Source organism: Apteryx rowi, unplaced genomic scaffold (genome assembly GCF_003343035.1).
Source record: "Apteryx rowi isolate R43461 unplaced genomic scaffold, aptRow1 scaffold_2, whole genome shotgun sequence".
In the NCBI taxonomy this organism is placed as follows: Eukaryota; Metazoa; Chordata; class Aves; order Apterygiformes; family Apterygidae; genus Apteryx; species Apteryx rowi.
Genome location: NW_020448307.1, coordinates 1,992,471 through 2,012,047, shown reverse-complemented (window position 1 = coordinate 2,012,047; position 19,577 = coordinate 1,992,471). Strand labels below are relative to the sequence as shown.

Here is a 19,577-nt window from a genome sequence, read left to right as displayed (position 1 = left end):
ACTGGTACATACACGCAGTAGCCCTCATCATCGCAATCTCAGTCCCTTGTTACTAGCGCATGATCTTTAGCGAGCATGGCAGAATATGAAGGGTACTATTCTTGAATGGCAGGCCATTACATGCTTTTTAAAGTACATTCTATTTCCATATTATGTTCATAGAAAGTCCATTTGAAATAAATAAAAAACCAGAGTGTCCAGATACAAGTATGCTGTTTCCACAACACAGATAATTACAAACTACGTTTTGGAATACCTGAAGTTTACCTAAACCCCTGCTATTTGATTCTAATTTCTTAGTCATAAATTTCCTCTTGGAGTTTTGCTCCTCAGTTTGCTGTTGCAGTACTGAACACTGCTGAGGTACTCAACAGCGAATGTATTCACTACGTTTTTCTGAAACTTTGATATTTAAGGAACATACCTGCTCTCCATCGCTGTCTTCGCTACTGCTAAGTTTTAAGTCATCTTTCAACATACTAAGCAAAAGGGAGAAAGTGAGACAAGTTTTTCCACATACTTTAATTACTTTCAAAGCATCCGTCTATATTCCAACATACTATTGTTTACACTACCAAGTAGGCTGTGTGGGCAAAATCCACAGGAGACCATTCTAAAACATTTAACGTTTAAGAATGGTGAGTTAAGTCATTCTTTAGAGAAGAATAAGGATTTTAATATTTTGACTCATTAGTCCATTCTGTTAAATTTAGCAAGGAAATTTGACACCTTTTACTAATGCAGGATGGGATAAAATGTGTATGTTCACCTTCTCGCACACAGTGGCCAAGAATACTGCTTTCAATAAAGTTAAGGAAGGTAACACTAGTGGCTAATACTGTTTCCTGTCTTGTGAGAGCAGCGCAACTACTCTAAATTGTAATTTTTCTATTATTATTTGAAACCATAATTACTCTATTTATGCTATTAGTACATCCACATACTATTTCACAATGCTGAAAATGCATGAACGCACTGAAAACATGTAGCATGATATGGAGCCTTTGTGCTTATCAAAAAACACCTTTGATTACAAAAGTAAAACATCTTACTCTGTCTGGTTCGATTCACATCTGGAGAAAGAAAATGAAAAAGGATTAAAAGTCTAACACATCTGAGTGGAAGTTTCACAGTATGGCTGTTCTACTGAAAATCTGAAAAGAAACACTGACATCTAGGGTCTAAGTCCCACTATACTTTTTCATTGCTATCCTTTTCCAAAAGATACTTAAAAACTTTTCACACAGAGCACAATTGCTTTTTTTATTTAAAATTGTACTCTCACAGTAAATATCTTCTCATCCTTCTTCCTACACAGCCTAATTCAATGAGTGTCCAATACTATGTCTTGCCCTTAGATGTTCTTACATTCTCCAGCTATAGAAATAGCACAGTTGCTCCATAGGTGACTCTACTGCTATGACAAAAGCAAAACCAAAATGGTGAATTCCTATTTCTGTCACTTATTGAACCGGCTGTATGTAAGCATCTTCTTAAATAGCACATTTTTGGGAAACTGCCTGTAAATTTATAATATTTCAAGGGTGTTTTATTTGTTGTGTTTCTATTCCCATCCCACTGGTTATGTGCTTTTCAATCTTAATACTGTAACATGCACACAGATGAGCAGACCTAATTTCATTTTGTGAATACATCACAACAAGTGTTTGACTTACAACTGCCAGTTTTCTGACTCTACAACCAGCTTCATTTAACATACAACTAGGTGCTAAAACTTTATTGCCGCGAACATACTTGTTTGGTAATGATCTATGAACAGCGTATGCTGGATTTTCAGGTAYGAGAGAGATAGCAGACTACAGTCACTGAGAATCTTCCTGCTATTTTTTTCCCCCTGCTAATTGTAAGATGGAAGCAGCATAATGTTGGGTTTGCGTACTTTAATAAAAATCCTTGTTAGTCASTTAGGAGACCGAGTACAAATTTAACCAGATCCCAACAAATGTAGTTTACTATCTCCTCCAAACGCGAGAGCGTTTCTCATCCTCTGTCTCCCACAAGGGCTCCGAGCCGCTCCGGCCGGCAGCTCCGTGGTGCCCACAGGCGCCAAGCTGGCCCATCCTCCCCGCTCTGCCACACCAGCAGCGTTGCAGCTCCCAAGCCCGTTCTGCGGCACAGCCCTCGCCTGCCTGCCCCGGTACCCGGCAGGAAACCGGAGGAACCAAGGAGGGCACGGCGTCGTTGTGACTCGCACCAACATGCCACACTCCATCTACCGCCCCAGAAAACTGGGGTTTAAAGAATGTGATCCCTTTTTTCTGTCAGTCAAGGAGAAGGATGCTAAAGAGTCTGTGCAAGAACTGGTGTGTTCTAGTAACAGGAAAACAGCTATTTTCCAAATCTCTTAAAAAAATTCGGATAATATTTCTCAAACAACAACTGAATTCTTTCTCAACAGCCACTTACGATTTGGATTGGTGACCATTGGATGCTTTTGATGATGGATTGTATCTTTCTAGATGAAAAAAGAAAAAAGAAATACACAGTTTAAGATTCAGCCAGGAAAATACRCCACTCCAAAGTTGCCAGAGGTAAATGGCCCTAGATAAACCAAATGAAGAACGGCTGCCCAAACAGGAGACGCTAGTAAGAGCTGCAGCCGGGTACAACCTCTCACAGATGGAACCAGCAAGTGGATGCAGCGACAAGATGCTAAACACAGCAAGCAATTTAATCAAGAAGAGAATATAAATCTACAAAATTATTTAAATCATTGCTGTCAAAACCAATATATGTAGAATTTATTTTGAATGGTGTGAACAACTGTTTTGCTTCTATCAAGATTAATCTATTGCCTTCTACAGGCAGGATATGGGACAGAGATCAGCCTGTCAAGTTCGGACTCGTTTCTGCATCCCTGCTCAGCTTTTTAGCAGATGAGCAATCTTTAAAGCCACAGAGCAAACTGTTTGCAAATATATTCTTGAAACAGGAATATATAATGATATATGTTTTTCATTTTAGGTTTTTCTTCCTTCCCCCCTTTCTTTTTTAAACTTCTAGCAGGTTGCCAAGCATAGTACAACAGAAACAAGAACCGACGCTATTAAAAGATCCCCAGAAAATTCAGAGTTGAAAAGTGTTTTGATTAAGTTTGCCTTTCTATTTAGGCACCTAAAGATCTGTTGTTCCTATAAGTCTATGGTTTAGTATTATGGAATTAAGCTTTAATTTGTTTCCTTAATTCCCCACTGTATTAGGTGTTTACAGTAAGCTACCTGTGAATATCTAAAAAATAAACCATTCTGCTTTTACTATTTAATCTGTTTAAACACTTAGGGAGAGAGTGGAAAGACTTCTGGAAGGCAACAGCACAAATTTATTTCAATCACCAGGTATATTACCTGTGTTAAATTATTCATTTCAATATTATTCACAWTAAAGGTAGAGTAAAAGAGGAATAAGAACTATTTTTGTGTAAAATTTGGAAATGCATTCTGGGACAAGAAACGTAAGTGTATAACTAAGCATATTACTATACTAGCTCTTCAGCAGTTCTTCCTGTTGATTTTATATCCCCAAAGTGAACATGAACAAGATAAAGGAGAAAATGTAATGTGCTTTTTCTATTAAAATGTGGACATATGCACTCTTTATTTCTAACACGTCCCCAAGCAGGGATCAAGTTTTTTTTGTTTTTTTTTTTAATTAGGTGTGATGGTTTTTGTTGGGTCGTTTTTTAAACACACAGCTATTTTCAATCAGTTCAACCAAGGAGGCATCTTTTCAAGAATTAGAAAACATTACAAGTTAAAGATGCATATTTTTTCTAGAAGATAGTACCAACCTTGCAACTCAGTCATAACTTTCAACATCTTAACACAAAACATGAAAAAAAACACAAATACTTGTTTTATAGGTTAAAACTTGAGAAAGTATGGAAAATCTTAGCTTAGACTTCATCCTATGACCAGTCGGGAAAATCCCATTCTCTAAAAAGCCTAATATTCTAAAGGATATTAAGAAAAATGAATCACAACAAAAACATTCAACATGTTTTAAAGGAAGTTTAATATACTTACTCTGTTCTCCAGCGCCAAAACTGGACTGTTGAGAGTCCTAAAGGGAAAAAAAAGATCACAAAAGTTTTTTCAAAGGGGATTTCAGCACATCAAATATTATGCTGTAATCAAGCTATTTTTTCCACTTAAAGGATGGCACCTAACATCAAAACCAAACCAAACAAAACCAACAAAAACGACTGATTCTTTATCTGGACCCCAACTCCCTTCACCAACCACTAAGGCACATCAAGGAAGCAGGACGAGCAGCTTTCAGAAGGCTTCACGTTTCTGCTCCTCAGCTCCTCCGTCCCTGCTCTTCCGTTGTAAGAAAGGCCGTGTGGAGTTGTAYTGCATGACATCTGAAACTATAAAATCCCTGTGCAACTTCCACAAATCCTACCTTTATGCATGTTCAGCACAGAGAGAGAAGCTGTTCAGTATGGGTTTTTTTCTTTATTTTCCTTATACACAGAAAAGCTTTCTTGTTAGTTTTTATGTATTTTCATTTAATTTTTCTCTGCATTTATCTTTCTCATACCTGTACAATATTTTGGTGGACAAGCAATTAGTATAGTGAGAAGTTATTATTAGGGGAAAAAAACCCAAAATCTCAGCTACAAGAGAGAGAAGAGAGAGTAAGAGACAATGAAACTTAACACCTGAACAGCTTTGCACAAACACTTGAGCCTGAGAGCCGCTGCCACGATGCCTCCACCTGGAGTTCCTGGGTAGGTGTACTGCAAGCAGGCACAGCTCGCTAACAGAACATCATTTTTATTCCCCAGCTACACCACATAAGGCCAAATATTCATGCAATAAAACAATTCACTTGTACAATAACCAATAAACAGTAATAAGTAATTTCCTTTGATATATTACAACCCATTACCTACAAATCTATCTTTGAAAGATCAAGCCTTGCAAATTTTAGCACCTCAGCATTCCAGTTCCAGGAAACCCTATTCTGTCTCCCAAAATACAGTACAACATTATAGTATTTATGTTAAAACTATTTTACTTTTTAAAAACAAAAAAGCAGAGGCTACCAAGWTACCAAAAGCCGACTTCTAAGCTAGAATGCCATATTTCAATAGCACCTTCCTGCCTGACCTCATTTTAAAATGAGGACAAATGCTGACTCTATAAATAAAAATTGAAAATATTTGACTCAACTCATGAAGTTTTATACACATATTTTACTCATACACTTTTGTCAATAGCAAACCAGAATAACAATTCAACACGGAATTGCAGTTTTTTAGTATGCATCTCTCCATACAGCCAACTCAGTGAAGCGCAGCAGTTACATACATAATTTGCAAAAGCTTACATTTTTTTAAACACATAAAAGCTTTGCACAGCAAAGCATGCTTAGATATTTTAAATTCCCTTTAACTTTTTATTTCAAAATTGAAAGCCATTGAAATGGTGTATTGAAGAAGTATTTCTTTGGTGGCCTAGAAAGCAGGCTATACCACTTCTTTCAAAAACACACAATTTACCAGGAACTTTCAATTTAAGATGTTTCAAATGCCTCTGATCTTTACTACCTGAACAAACAGAAGGGACAATAAAAATGAAATTAGCCTATGTTTAAAATGCAAAGTGAAGATGAAGTTGGAAGGAAGTTGCCTTGTGACTTAACAGAAAGCGGCAGCTATGCTGCCTTTAGACGACTGATTTTTATCTTTCACGCAGATGCAAGGAGTGCAAGTGTGATTCCCCAATCTCCTTTTTCCACAATCAACTTAGGTGGACAAGACCGATGAACTGTAACTCAAAAAGGAAGTAAAGAGCATACAGCGTTCAAACACCACGTTACAGAGCAAGTGCGCTGGGGTGGGCGCACGCCGAGGAAGCGGCGCCCGTCCTTGCTGACGGACGCGTCACGTATTCTACGGAAAGCGTCTGCCGACTTACTCACTTCAGTCACTTCCTATTTCAAAGGCATAGTGCACTACTTCAGTTAAGTACACTTTAATGAGGTGTTATGTTTAAATGTGCAACTTTTTCCTAAAACCTGGCCATCTATTTTATCTTTGAGTACATATTTAAGAAACTCAGTTTAAAAAAGAAAGAAAGAAAGAAAGAAAGTATACTTTCAACTCCAAAGATATTTACAGCAGTATCTTCTAGAGGGCTAGTTCAGAAAGAAGAAATTACAAACAACTTGAAGGAAGGAAATCCTTTTAACCCACCAACAACAGACTGGTGAGGTTAGGCAGTGAGGACTTGAAGCAGGAAACAACACTGCAGCCTGCTCTGACACAAAAACTGTGCAGAGAAAAAACTGGAGAGCTGGATGGAAGGGCAGCAGGGCACATAATTCACATCGGTAGGTTACCAGTTTGGCTGTAGTCCAGGTAGTGGCAAATGGGACCCATTGCTATTTAATGTTCAAAATCTCAAGTCAGTTGTCTCATTTTTACTTCTCAGAAAAAAAAGTTCCTGCATCAGGAACAACGGATCAACAAACCTGACTACGGGCCTTCACGGTAACTTCAGCACAGGGCAGACAGCGAACCACCGTGGAGACACAGTTCACCTCTTCAGAGATCCCCGTAGCTCACGGCACAGGTACGCAGGCAAAAAACCTGCCAGTGATGACATACTGCTGCTTTTGAGACTAACAACTTCCAACCTTTAAGAAACTGCTGTTTTTCAATATATTTTATAAACACACTAGTATTTTTACTCTGGAGTTTTTGACCATGAGCCCACGGCTTAAAAGAAAAATTACACAGGACAAAGTTATAGAGTGTTAGGTAGTTGGATACAATTTTTTTCAAGACTCAGGAATCTATTTTTTTTTCATAGCATCCATAAAACTTTCCCTGACCTATTTTCATGAAGTTTTATCTTCCGATTCAAAGACTACCTGATAATTATTAGATATATTTATAGTAATGCTGAAAGGTCCCAGTCAGAAGTTTGGGGCCCTTCTTGCTATTCACTACCTACACATAGTGGAAGTGATCTTATCCCAACCAACCTCATAAATAAAATCGACTGGTCCACCAAACAGAGCTTAATTTAATGTGCACAGGCAAAGCATACCAAACTTTTGCACACAAGAGGAATGCTGTGAAACATTGCAGGATATTATTTGTAAATAGAATACTGTATTAAAGAGAACAAACTTTCCTAGAACAGTACTGCTTGATTAAAGCAAACCACTGTGCTGTTTTGTTTTCTGCATTCTGTTCTGGTTCCAGGCTAAACAAGCCTATGGCTCACTAACTTGCTGGAATTCTGAGAAGATCCTGCTGCCAAGAATGACAGGGGGAGAAGGCAGAGGAAATTATAGGCTTTGGATGTGGAGAGAGGATTTGACAAAGTTCCATGGCTAAGATGTGCAGCCACAGAATAAAAAAGCTGGCAAAAAATCAAAAGACTCAGAGCAGCCATAAATGGAATTTTTTGCAAGCTGGGTGAAGAAATACTATCCAGGTTGATAGATTCAAAAAACCACAACCTACCTTTTTTGTTCATACATTGACAAGACCATGGAATCTCATGCAGTTTCTCTCCACATGACAAACAGATGAGTGTACATCTCTGCACACCTTTCATCCCAAATTAAGTCAAATGCCCAAAGAATCAAGCAGTTCATACCAATCCTGCAGGGTGCTTGCAATGTAAAGGTAAAACACCTCCCCAAAGGTTCAGGAATAAGTATTCAAAGCAGTGAAGCAAGTATCTTCACTGATGAGGAAAGATTTGGGTTTTATTTCTTTACAATAAAAGGYAGGGATTATTTTCAAGTTCTTCATTTTATATAACATAGCAAATAAACCCTAAATAAAAGTAATGCATGCAAGATAAATATTTATTAATCTCACAATCATAATGCTAAGGAACTAGACAATGAGACTTGTTTCTAGATATGCCTTCAAAAGCAAATCTGAGAACTGTACCGTATGTTCTGCGTTTTCAACTCACTGCAGAGAAGCAAGCAAGATGCACTGAGACAAGAAAACACAACTCAGAAGGTGATGACATCAGGACAGACCGTAGCTCTGGGATATCTAGGCAAATACAAGAACCTGAACCATTTAACTTTTCATCAGCCTGTGAGAGTTTTGTGGATGCGCACTTACAGCATGGTTCCTGGGACCTTTGGCCAAGAAGTAATCAGGAGATGTAGCTGGAGCCTTTTAGAAAGCTGTATTAACAAACTGCTCACCTAGGTAAGTCACCTGGTTTAAACATAAATCTCTTCCCACCCTGCTGCAAACTCTTACCGGTGCTCACAAAAAAACCATTTTCTTATAACCAACAGTTACAAATAGTAAAAACAAAAAAACCCTCCTTCCTGTCAAACTAGTTTGTTATAAACAAAAATTCAATACTTATTTCATGCGTTAGAGCTCCTTTTGACTGTCAAATACAAATTCAAAAACATCCTAACATTAAAAGAAAGAGGGCTAAAAAGGTGATGTTGAACCATTCACATGACAAGAAGATCTGTTAGACAGATTGTATCAGAAATCTCAATGAGAAAAGCTGCTTAAAACACTTCAAACTATTTGGTTTTGGGGAGCAATTTGGATCAGCCAGAAAACAGACAGCAGCAAACAATGCTCTATGGTTAGAGAAAGGGTAGCCTGTAGGATTGCAAAGATAACTTTTAGAAAAGATAAACAGCATAATTTTTTGCAGTCACGTTCGCTGAGCTTCCAGACAGCCTGAAATAGTGTCAAGTTAGGGGCAGAGTGCCCCAATCCATTTTAGAGATGTGTTGACTCTGGAGAAAAATTATATTGTAAAGTTAAATGTTTTACTGGTAATCAGTTGATACAGGAAACAAAACACAAATTCTTGAATGAGTCAGCTATCTCAAACTGAACTGTATTTGCTAAAGTTGCTACCCACAGCTATCTACCCTGCCTATCTACCCTGCCTACCCAACAGCTTCCAAGATACTGTAGACTACACAGCTGCATTTTAAGGCAAACAATCACCAATTCTGGTTTGCCTTAAAACACCGTGCCGCAAGCTGCGGTTGCTAAACAGCTAGGACATTTGTGCAATAGTGGGCAAACCTTGTCCATCAGCTATTACATGTTAAGTTATCACTATTTCTCAGTCAAGGACTTAATAGATGCAAGTCTACACAGCGATAACTTTATTTGCCAAATAACCCCATGTAACCTCCAATCACGACAGTAATTACTTAATCTAACCTAGAACAATAGTTCTAGCTATTTAAATACAGTCTTTGCTTCACTCCTGCACATCTCCTTCTCTTGGAAAAAAAGGATTGATACAATTTAAGATAAATGTCTGCGCTTCAACTCTGGATCATCATACCTTCATGAATTGCATTTCTCATAAGTTTAACCTTACCTACTAAGTTTGCAGTCATTTACTTTGGATCCAAGGTGAATCCTATGTGTTACTAATAAATAATGAAAATTTACATCAACTTAAGAATGTCATTTTTTAAATGTGATGTACAACTACACGCAATGATGTGATATATCTATTTGAAGATAAAAATATATTATTTGATACTAATCATTTTAACTTGAAGGCCAAGTTTATCAATACATTCTGGCTGCTTTACAACACAACAGGATACAGTGTACGCTGTATCTGCCTCCTGATCATACTTGCCCAAACCCACTTTTCACTCCAGCCTACAATCAGCATTTTCAGAAATAAGCTCTTATGAACGATACCATGTCTGATGTTGTAACTGAAAGTTTCTCTCAAAATTTATGTTCTGTTTTGCATACAGATAACAACATTCTTCTGGGGAAAGAAAAAAAAATACCAAAGCCAGCCCGTGCTCTTTAAAAATAGCTGTCCTCTAGAACTGCTCTCAGTTGGTATAAAGGGCAGCTCTTACCTCCTGAGGATTGAAGCCAAGTCATTTACAAAGCTGACAACCTAACTGAAAGCTATCTGAGACAAGCACCTTAGCCCACAGTAGTCTGGCTTCATTTGCTGGCAGTTGTCTTTACCATTCCCACTTAAGTATCTTTAATGGAAAATGGCAGCCATTGTGGAAGAGGGAAATCTACTGTGAAGTTAACTACAAGACACATCTGCTGCTACTTATGGAGAGGATTTTAGGCTGCAGTTCCACAGGCAGCTGAGCTGCTCTGATAGTTCTCTGCTCAGTCCCCTCCTGTACTTCTCCCCTCCTTGTGTCAGCCCTTGCAGTCACGAGGCCCTTCTGTGAGCTATGCAAATCGCTAACCTGGCAGGAAAAGAATATTTCATTTCCCCATCACCACCTTAGGTTAATTTTTTTGCCATTTTAGTGAGTTAGAACAGCTGACAGAGAGGTCCTAGGAGTGCCAGAGCCAGCCCAAGGGGAGGGAGCACACAGCTGAGAGCAGAGGGTAGAAGAGAGAATGAGAACTCCTCTTTCCTCAGAGAGGTCAGCTCAGGCAGGTCTCCTGGAAATACACTGTAAGCCATCAACGGCAGCAAAGAGTGACTAATTTCTTTTTAGAATTAATAGCTTAAACATTTCAGTAGTTATTAAGAATATGGGAAGTTAGATCTTTCAGGACAAATGATCTGAGGAAACTTCTGCAGCAGAATGTCTGATTTTAAAACTGGGGGATTTTTTTGTAATTGAAAACATAAAATTTAATAGAACGATTCATGGACATCAAAATTATGAGAAAATTCATTTTGCACAAAAGTGTATTTTAAATTTCACACCATTTACAAGCCAGCCTCCATTACTTTGCGAGGTGGAGGTAAATGCAACACTTTCTTGCTTCTACCAAAATTGGCACAAAGCATTTCCCTAATAGGGAAAAAGTCTCAGTGGCATTTTCAAACTTCAGAAATACTCTGAAGAAGGTATTAATTATGAAAAAAAAGCTTAAAAGGAAAGGTCTATTATACATGTCTTTGCAGATTGCTGTGTGTAAACCAGAGAGACAGAGGAAAAACAGCTACATTCTTCAAAAGGCTATTGTTGACAAATTATGTTGTAAAGCAAGATAAAGGGATACAAATCACTGAAATAAATGCATAACTACACAGAATTGAATTTAAAAGAGTTCCAAATTCCTGATCTTTAATAGCACTTACTCTTGTTTTCATGGCATTCAGTATTTGACTACAGCACTGACCTTTGTTGGAAAAGGAAATTTTGATGGTTCTGTTTTGCATGGTGTATGAATAGCAGTCAGTGGAGGAGGCCAAGAATGGGTCATCTCCTATACCCAGACCAAAAGAGAAAAGCCATTAACAAAGTTAAAGCAGTCCAAAGATTTAAAGTTACAAACCTGATTCAAATTGTAACCCTACATCTCAACTTTCAGTTTATTGTTCACATTTCACTACACTTTATATTCAAATCTTAATTTCCCAAATGTATAAAAAGATTTTGCACGTGAGCCTAAATCTTAAATTGTTATCCACGAAAACAGACAGTTAAGACACAGTAATAAAGCAAGCAGAAAGGCCTAAATCAATAAAACTGGTTGGCCTGAACATAAATGCAGTAAAGTCAGAGACTGAAGAGAGCATGTAGGATAAAGGGGTAGAAAGAGGTGCATTTCTTTCCTTCCTGTGGAAAGGGAAGCCTATAGAGTTTGGGAAATAGGAGAAATCAAATGCCTGAGACAGGAAAGAAAGAGAAGGTATCTTGTATTCACCCAGAGCATCTCCAAGGAACATGGAGCACTGAGGGTCAGAGCAAATGATCAGCCGTGGAAATAGTCAAGGAGAAATTTGATGCTTCTTTCGTAATAAAAGACATAGGATCAGGTGATCATATGAGGGAAAACAAGACTAGAGAAAATAACCTAGGTGGAAAAAAGGGAAGGTTTTACCATGAGGCAGCAAAAAATCATCATCATCCAAAAAGATACTAGATTGTCAGAACTGTACTTTGGTGGAAGAAACGGCTCATTCCAGTTGGGTTAAAAGGGAAGCGGCATAGAAGAAAAGGAATGTTATGAGGGTATGCAGGAGATCACATGCACACAGCAATGCACAGTGACCAGCTCACGCACAACCCTGCTTCCAGTTTACATCTTGTGAACTTTTCCCCAGTCTACCCCCCTTAGAGGAGTAATACAAGAACCCTCGAATGCCTTGCAGTCGAGGCAATCTAAAATGGTACTCTTCCTTGGCAGAGTACTTTCCACCTCCTTAGCAGTGTTTGTATTTTCAACAAATATATTATGAATAAAACTATGGAGAACTTACTTTTAGAATTTCATCCACACAACTCACATCACCAGATGCTGATGCCTACAAATCAAAACTCAGGATTAACATCTCTTAAAGCAAATTGTCTTTAAAAGATCCCAGAGGTTAAAAGCAGTCACAAACAAATTGCAATACTTATCATGATTCATACAGGCTCCATACTGATACAAACAGACCTTGCTAATTCTTTTCAGCAAGATTAGCTTTAATATCAGATAGATCCATATTTTTTATGGTATGAGTCACATCCAGTTATGAAAAGCAAATATATCAGATCTATAAAACTGCCACAGTAATCTCTTCCTCTTCACTTGACAGTTAAAGTAAAAGTGATTTTAGGCAGTCAGCGATATTAAGAACTTCTGGAGAGAGAGGAAGGAGAATCTTAACTTTGTCAGTTCCTGGAAGAAGCCACTGTATACCATCGGAATTCAAATACATGACAGTAAACACAGTAATGACAAACTGTATTAAGAAGTAAAACATACATTACAGCATATAACTAGAGAAAGCAATAGTTATGAAACTATGAATCTTCTGCATCCCTGACTGCTAAAAGCAGAAAGGAAGCAAAGTTACTATACCTTTCACTGCGTCAGCATTAGCATGTCAAGTCTTTATGAATGGGGAAATAACTTATTTCTGATTTTCCTTACAGTTTTTCTGGATCTTATTTTGTTATTTATTGAAGTCCAAGGAACAAATGCTTTTCTCTAGCTACCACCATTCAAGCAGTTAATAGGAGATGCAATGACTTTTTTTTTTTTTAATTAAGAAAGGCACACTGCTTCTAAGCGAACAGTAGTTAGGTCCATGCCTTACTGATTCAAGAACTGCCAAACTACTAAAAGTTGTTAAACCAATACTATTTTGTATCCAGCATACATGATAAAAATTCTGATCCCTATTCAATTTGGTATGCTTTGGGTTTGGTTTGCTCTCGCTAGGTGAAGGCATTAGCATGTATAGTAATCACTACATGCTTCAAAGGAAAATTTGATACATGCAAACATAACATCACTAATCTAACATAACATGGCCCACAGTAAAGACAATATATGTATACAGCTTGTCATCTTTGTGGATATCCTACTATTTTACTAAATTCTGACTACAGAAGTACTCTAGGAAAACTAGCATCCCTAGGCTAAAGTTAACCTTTCCTTAATAAAAATCATGGCATCCATGTGGAAGAAGCAGAAGGAAAAAATTAAATTTTACTTTTGTAYGTTTCTCATTCAAAACACAGGTTCTCACAGCTGAAGTTTAAAATGTTTAACAAAAAATAGGCCATTTACTAAAAACTAGATTTTGGTTAGTTTGGGATTTTAAAGAAGCTGGAAAATTCCAGCTTGAGGAGACTTCATTTAAAAAAAAAAACAGTGAAGGGGTAGCAACTTACATCCAGTGGTTGAGAAGGTATTTTCAGCTTGGTTAGATGTGCTTTGCTGCTGGGCTTCAGCTCATTCACGCTGCTGCTATGAGTCTGACTACTGTAGTGTTCAGAGGATAACTTTGGTTCCATGGATTCCTGTCCATCCATTGGCCTCACATAAGCAGTGGGTTTCTGTAACATTGAATTGGACTTGGACATTAGGGAAGGTGGAAAAGACTGATTAGAGTGTTGTCCACTTGAAAATGAGGGTACACGGGAGGGAGAGTCCCAGCTGGCATCAGGATCCCGGGGAGATTTTGAACGTTGATGTTCTTTGCTATGATGATCGTTTCCATGAGATCTAGAATGGCTGGAACTCAATGAAGAAACAGCAGATGGTTTTCCAGGGCTGGAAGAACGGGATTTGGAGTGTTCTGATCCATGCTGGCTTTTTTTGCGGCTGCTGCTGCTACTGTATGAGTCACGGTCATGTCTCTGGCCACTACTGCTAGTGTTATTGCCACTGCCACGCTGACTACTGTGTCCGCTCTGTAAACCCGAGGACCGTTTCTGAGATTGCGAGGAAGTGCTAGGTGCTGGTCCTACAGGAGTCCATTTGCTACTCTGATGTGAGCTAGTATTGTGTCTCTGTTCACCAAAGAAACTTTGGTTCGATTTTTCATCGGTTGTTGATGGTACAGTTGGTTTGGGAATTCCAACAAGCTTTGGTAGCGATCTATCTCCTATAAGATCCTCCATTTCATCATAATTTCCAAGCATGCTCTGAATACGACTAGACAGTTTGTCTTCTTTGCTGGTCTGTGAAAATCATTAAAAAAATGCAAATGCAAAATACAGTTACAAAAGTCACAGTTTCATTTTCAGTAGATTGACTTGACACAACTATTGCAGCTGATCTGAATTTCAGGGCTGAGATCATGGTTAGCATCCATGTCTTTTTTGGCATTGTTTTCAATTCCTAATTTTAGTTTGTTCTGCAAGCAATAACTTAGCCCCCCTAAAGCATAAAGAAAAGATGCACTTCAGCCACAGCCCTCCTTAGCCTTTTCTTATGCTGATCTCAAACAACTGAAAAACTACGTCAGCATTTCCCATCTTCCCTACCCTGTTTGTGTGAGAAGCTATTGCTCAGCTGAGAGAGAGGACCTGATGCCCAGCCGCGCATGATATCAGTGCCACTGCAGGGAACAGAGATCCCCCACTGCTGAGTCCCAGACAAATGTTCTAAAACTGGGACCACAGTGCATACAGGTAAACACACTCTAATACCAGCTCAAAAAGACAACAGATACTCAGTTTGCCAAACTCCCTCCGATAGCAGAAACCCACTGTGATGGTCAACAGTAGTACTAAGTTATTTTTCTTTTTTTTCTCCCCAAGAAACAGGCAGGTATTTTCAATTTCAAAATCTGATCATTTTTAACCTTTAATCTTTTAAATTGATCTTTATTCTTTCCTTCTGCCTTTTTCATGCTGAGTATTTTAATGTTGAAAAACCAATTAGACAAAAACTGCTCACTTCTAACAAAGAAGCAAGCAACTAACACCATATTAAAATCTTCGATCAAGTTTAACACCAAATGTAACTTTGCCTAGCTACCATTTTCTCATATTATTTCTTTTGGTCTACAAAGCATCTGAGAAAAAAAATCATTCTCCAATCTGGGAAGACAAAAAATACCCACAGACATATTTAAAACAATAGAGAGCCTCATAGGAAAACATTACTTAAAATATTGGCACCCATCAAAAGTCAGGACAAGCAAGCAAACAAAACAAAAAGTCCACATTACCTACTAATCAAAGATTACTATGGACTGTGTGAAAGAACTACCATTAACAAATAAAATGCAACTTTGCAAATGTACTTCTATATACATGTCCCTTCAAAATAATTCTCCCAATTTCACATTGTACAAGATCCTTTACACAGAGATCCTTACTTTAAACAGCACCTAACCACCACCATCTTAGCACAGTCAGAGGACACCCAACTTCAGACAATAATGACAAAATCCCTACTGGCATAGAAGGCAAGGAAAAAGAAATACTTGCAATATTCTACATTTATTTTGACAGCTTGCAGAAAGCCAAATTAATTTCACTGCTTTTACTAATGTCCAGTTAATATTTATCTTCTGAAATTACAAAGCTGTTAATAAAATTTAAATTATCAAATACAGATTTTAGTCCCATAAGTTAGAATACTAAGGAGACAAGCAAAAGCAAATAGTCCCATAAGCAAAAAAGTTAATTACAAAATGATCTGAAGATCCCTGTGGTTGAAATCCTTACAGTCAAACAGTCATACTAACCAACCAAAATGTCCCTAACCAACTATAATAATGCAACACTTCGTTTCCCTCTGACAAAACTTTCTCTTTTCCTTGAGACAGGCATACGTAGAGAACTATAGCTGGCTTCAAATATATGGATACATTACTTTGAAGAATCTGGTTTTGTAATTTTCTTACATTTTGCATCTTATTCTAGACAAGGAAAACTGACTTATTTATCTGTGCCAGATTCTAGACCTCCAGCCAAGTTTCAGTGGGATTTCCAAGTAGTAATCCCATACAGTACACTTAAGGTTGGCAAAGAACAGCTGAAACAGCACCAACCAGTACTTTAAATAAGGTATCAACAAGCTTGACGTGTGGGTTTAGAAATTGTACGTGCCTACTGTCATCTCAAAGTTTATGGCTATTTCTTTGATATATAATGTATTAGTCCTAAGAAGTTTTAATTAATGGTAAAATAAAGTCAGTTTAACCACTCCTCTTAGGTGCRCAATTTTTTCAATTAATACTTATACTGGTATAATTCTTGTTGCCCACGCAGTTATAAGGGTTCTTGCTTATAAGCAGTCTGTTTTCTAAATCAAGTTTACTGTATCACTACCAACGCATCCCAACAAGCTTTAATTTCATACACGTGGGATTTGAGTACCAGACACAGCACAAGCACAGTACAGTGACAGGAGGACATGAACCAAAAAAAATACCTCTCTTCCTGCAGGAGAGAAGTCCTAAAGTCTTAAGGTTTTACTTCTTGAAAACCAGTCAAAATTGTGATAAGGAAATGACTTTGCTTTCAACAGGAGTTTTGAACTAGATAATGAAAATCCTAAACGGTACCTTATTTTGCTATCCCAGAGTTAGTTTATTTTTTCAGTGCTGTTTAGCAAATCAAATCTAGGAGGAAACCTAGCACAGGTTTAAAACTGTAAGAGATCATATTTGAAAAAGTCAACTCCAAACAAACAAAAAACCAAATAGATAAAAACTATGGGCACACCAATTAAAACTGAGAGGAACCTGACTATACTAAAAAGCTGATAATTTCACTACATTAGGCATTTCAGCATTTAAAATTAACCTATTTAAATATTCTATTTCTGGACTTACCCAGGTCTGGATTACATTGACTGAAGGTTAGAAGGTTTAGCAGCAGGCTAAAGCACCCAAAAAAAGCTATTTGCCATGACACAATTGACAGTTTAAGTGTTTTGAGCCACTGTAGCAAAGGCAGAAGAAAAATTATAAGGTTTCATCGTCCCTTTTCTTACTCCCTTCAAAGCAGCCCCTCCTTCATAAGCATTATTTTATATCTGCTAATAGAACTGGTTAGTAACTGTCCATCCTCACTTTCAAGCCCTGCTTAAATACTTGTTGACATAAGAGCTGTGCTCTAAAAAAATTCATATAAAAATACATTTAAAATATGAATTTGCACATGATTTCTGCTACAAAAACTGAATTTGTAAAAAAGTGCATAAACTCACAACTTTGTACGGTTCAGCAAAGAGAGGAGAGTTAGGTGGAAAGGCTTCTTCACCCTGTTGAATTTCTTGATTTCGCCTTTCCCTTTCTTTCATACGCAGCACATTCCGGTCTTCACGGTTCATGTTGCTACGAATAAAAACAAGATTTTTGATCACAGAAAGGAAACGAGGAGGGATGAAAGCATACAGTTAGCCCACCGTACCCGTTTTGCCAAGAGAATGATTTCAGTTAAGAATCTTGTTCTGACTATACCTCTTCAAAACTGAGAAGGTTGTCCCGTTTAAAACCTCTGGCACCTAGAACAGCTGTAACCCACAATCTACAGACAGCTTCCGTTTCTATTACTGACAGTTTATGCAGTGATAAAAAAAATTTTGAAAAATTCACACTAAGTTCTCAGGCCAATAACTATTTCAAATCATTTCACCTGCTTGAATCATTAGGCTATTTCAACCCACGCAGTCCATCTGCCATTCACTTCTAAAATTATCCTTTTTTTTCCCCCCTCAATATCCCCCCCAAAGTTCCCAATTTTAATCTCTTATCCTCTACCTATTCAATACGTGACTTACACTTTAAATTGCGTTTTATTTTTGTTTCTAATACACCTCTCTTGGCACCCTTTCTCTACCATAATCTAACCTCAAGCTTTGATGTTGTTTCCAGGTCTTCCTAACTACCAAATGAAATTTTACTCAAAACCGTATTTCACTGAAGTTTGGGCAATATTGCACTTTTTGCCTTAAACCATACAGTGTTCTCCTACTGAAAAACGTGGATTAAGAAACTGGATGACACCCCTCTTACAAACCTTACTTTGGTCTTGCTGCTTGAGTTAGCAGCAATATGTCAAATTAAATGTAATGAAAAAAAAATAAGTGTTGGAAGAGATTCCATTTGAGCTTGATAAAGCTCAGATTGGGACTTACAGGAATAAGCAAAATAAGATAATAAATCAGGTTGCGCTAACTTCATGTCAAGAGATTCATACATTTGCCTTACTGATCTGCAAAAAATATGGTAGGTGCTTTCAGAAAAGAAATAGATGTCCTTTCACATGCTTTGCAGTCTGAACTGAAAAAGCCATCTGCTCAGAAAGTCATTATTTCTTGTTTTTAGACAACTGCCTGATTATTTTCAGCATGTTTGCTAAAGCATTAATTTGAAAGCTGTGCAAAAGCAGCTATTCCATTCTAAATAAGACTTCAACCTATCACTCATTTTCCTAAATGTAAGCCTTCTCATCTTGAAATCATTTATTTTAACCTTTTATTGCAATTTCTGATTCATTTGGCTTCATTTTGTCTCCTAGTCTGAGTATAATGAAATTTAAGGGGATGCCAAAACCAGAATAAACCCCCAGTATAAGTTTAAATATTTGATTCTTTTAAGGAGACAGGTTGTTGCATTTCCCTGCAGTATTTGCATTCTAAACAAGGTACATGCATTAGCATAATTCAACTTGATACTGATATCGAGCCTATGAATATAACTTTTAACTTATATGTGAAAATGACTTTTTTCTGCTCCTGTTATGCTAAAATTAGTTGAACCATTGTAACTCCAAGTGAACATTATTTCTGCCTATTGAGAGAGGAACTTGTACACTGCAATCTGGCAAGCAAACTTCCTAGCTCATTTTAACTGTAACAGCAAAATGTAAACTTGTTTTTAAAAGCTTAAGGCTTAAAAAAAACTTATTCTTTTTCAGGTAGTACCCCAATTTCTTATAAATATGGGATTTAAACACTGACACAAATATCAGATTTAATTGCACATATTGATCAGTTAAAACCACCTGCAGCAGTATGAATCTATGCCATTTTACTATTAAGGGCAAAACATTAGGCAGGGAGTAGAAGTGTTCTGACCTATCTTAGAATAGTTTATTTGTGTATATATGCCAACACAGTCAATTATATACAGCTATACATTTAGAAGCTTATAATTTTAATTAAAATTTTTACATTTACATTTCATAAATAGAGGATTAAATRTTAACAAAAAGATCTCTATTAGCTTTTACAGAGCTAAGCATCATCTTCCAAAGTTTTATCAATATTTACTACTACTCTTTGGACTACAGAAATAAACAATTAACATTTGTAACAACGTTGTCACACGAAATGACCATTGAAGTAAAAACTCACTAGAGATCAGAGCCGGAATAAAACCTGAGTTACT

General features: G+C 37.3%; 1 protein-coding gene across 8 annotated transcripts in view; it reads right to left on the bottom strand.

Moving 5' to 3' along the window:
• AFF4 (AF4/FMR2 family member 4) overlaps positions 1-19,577 on the bottom strand; it is a 58,966-nt gene that overhangs the window by 20,544 nt on the left and 18,845 nt on the right. For 6 of the 8 annotated variants that reach the window (XM_026063418.1, XM_026063411.1, XM_026063412.1 and 3 more), the window contains 8 exons: positions 17,393-17,519; positions 13,615-14,406; positions 12,210-12,254; positions 11,126-11,212; positions 4,044-4,080; positions 2,428-2,476; positions 1,053-1,073; positions 425-479 (listed from right to left, as the gene is read on the bottom strand). In XM_026063418.1, coding sequence (XP_025919203.1) covers positions 425-479; positions 1,053-1,073; positions 2,428-2,476; positions 4,044-4,080; positions 11,126-11,212; positions 12,210-12,254; positions 13,615-14,406; positions 17,393-17,515 — 1,209 coding nt within the window. In that variant the 5' untranslated portion in view covers positions 17,516-17,519. The remainder of the gene's footprint in view (positions 1-424; positions 480-1,052; positions 1,074-2,427; positions 2,477-4,043; positions 4,081-11,125; positions 11,213-12,209; positions 12,255-13,614; positions 14,407-17,392; positions 17,520-19,577) is intronic. The other 2 variants (XM_026063413.1, XM_026063414.1) reach the window with 1 other exon arrangement.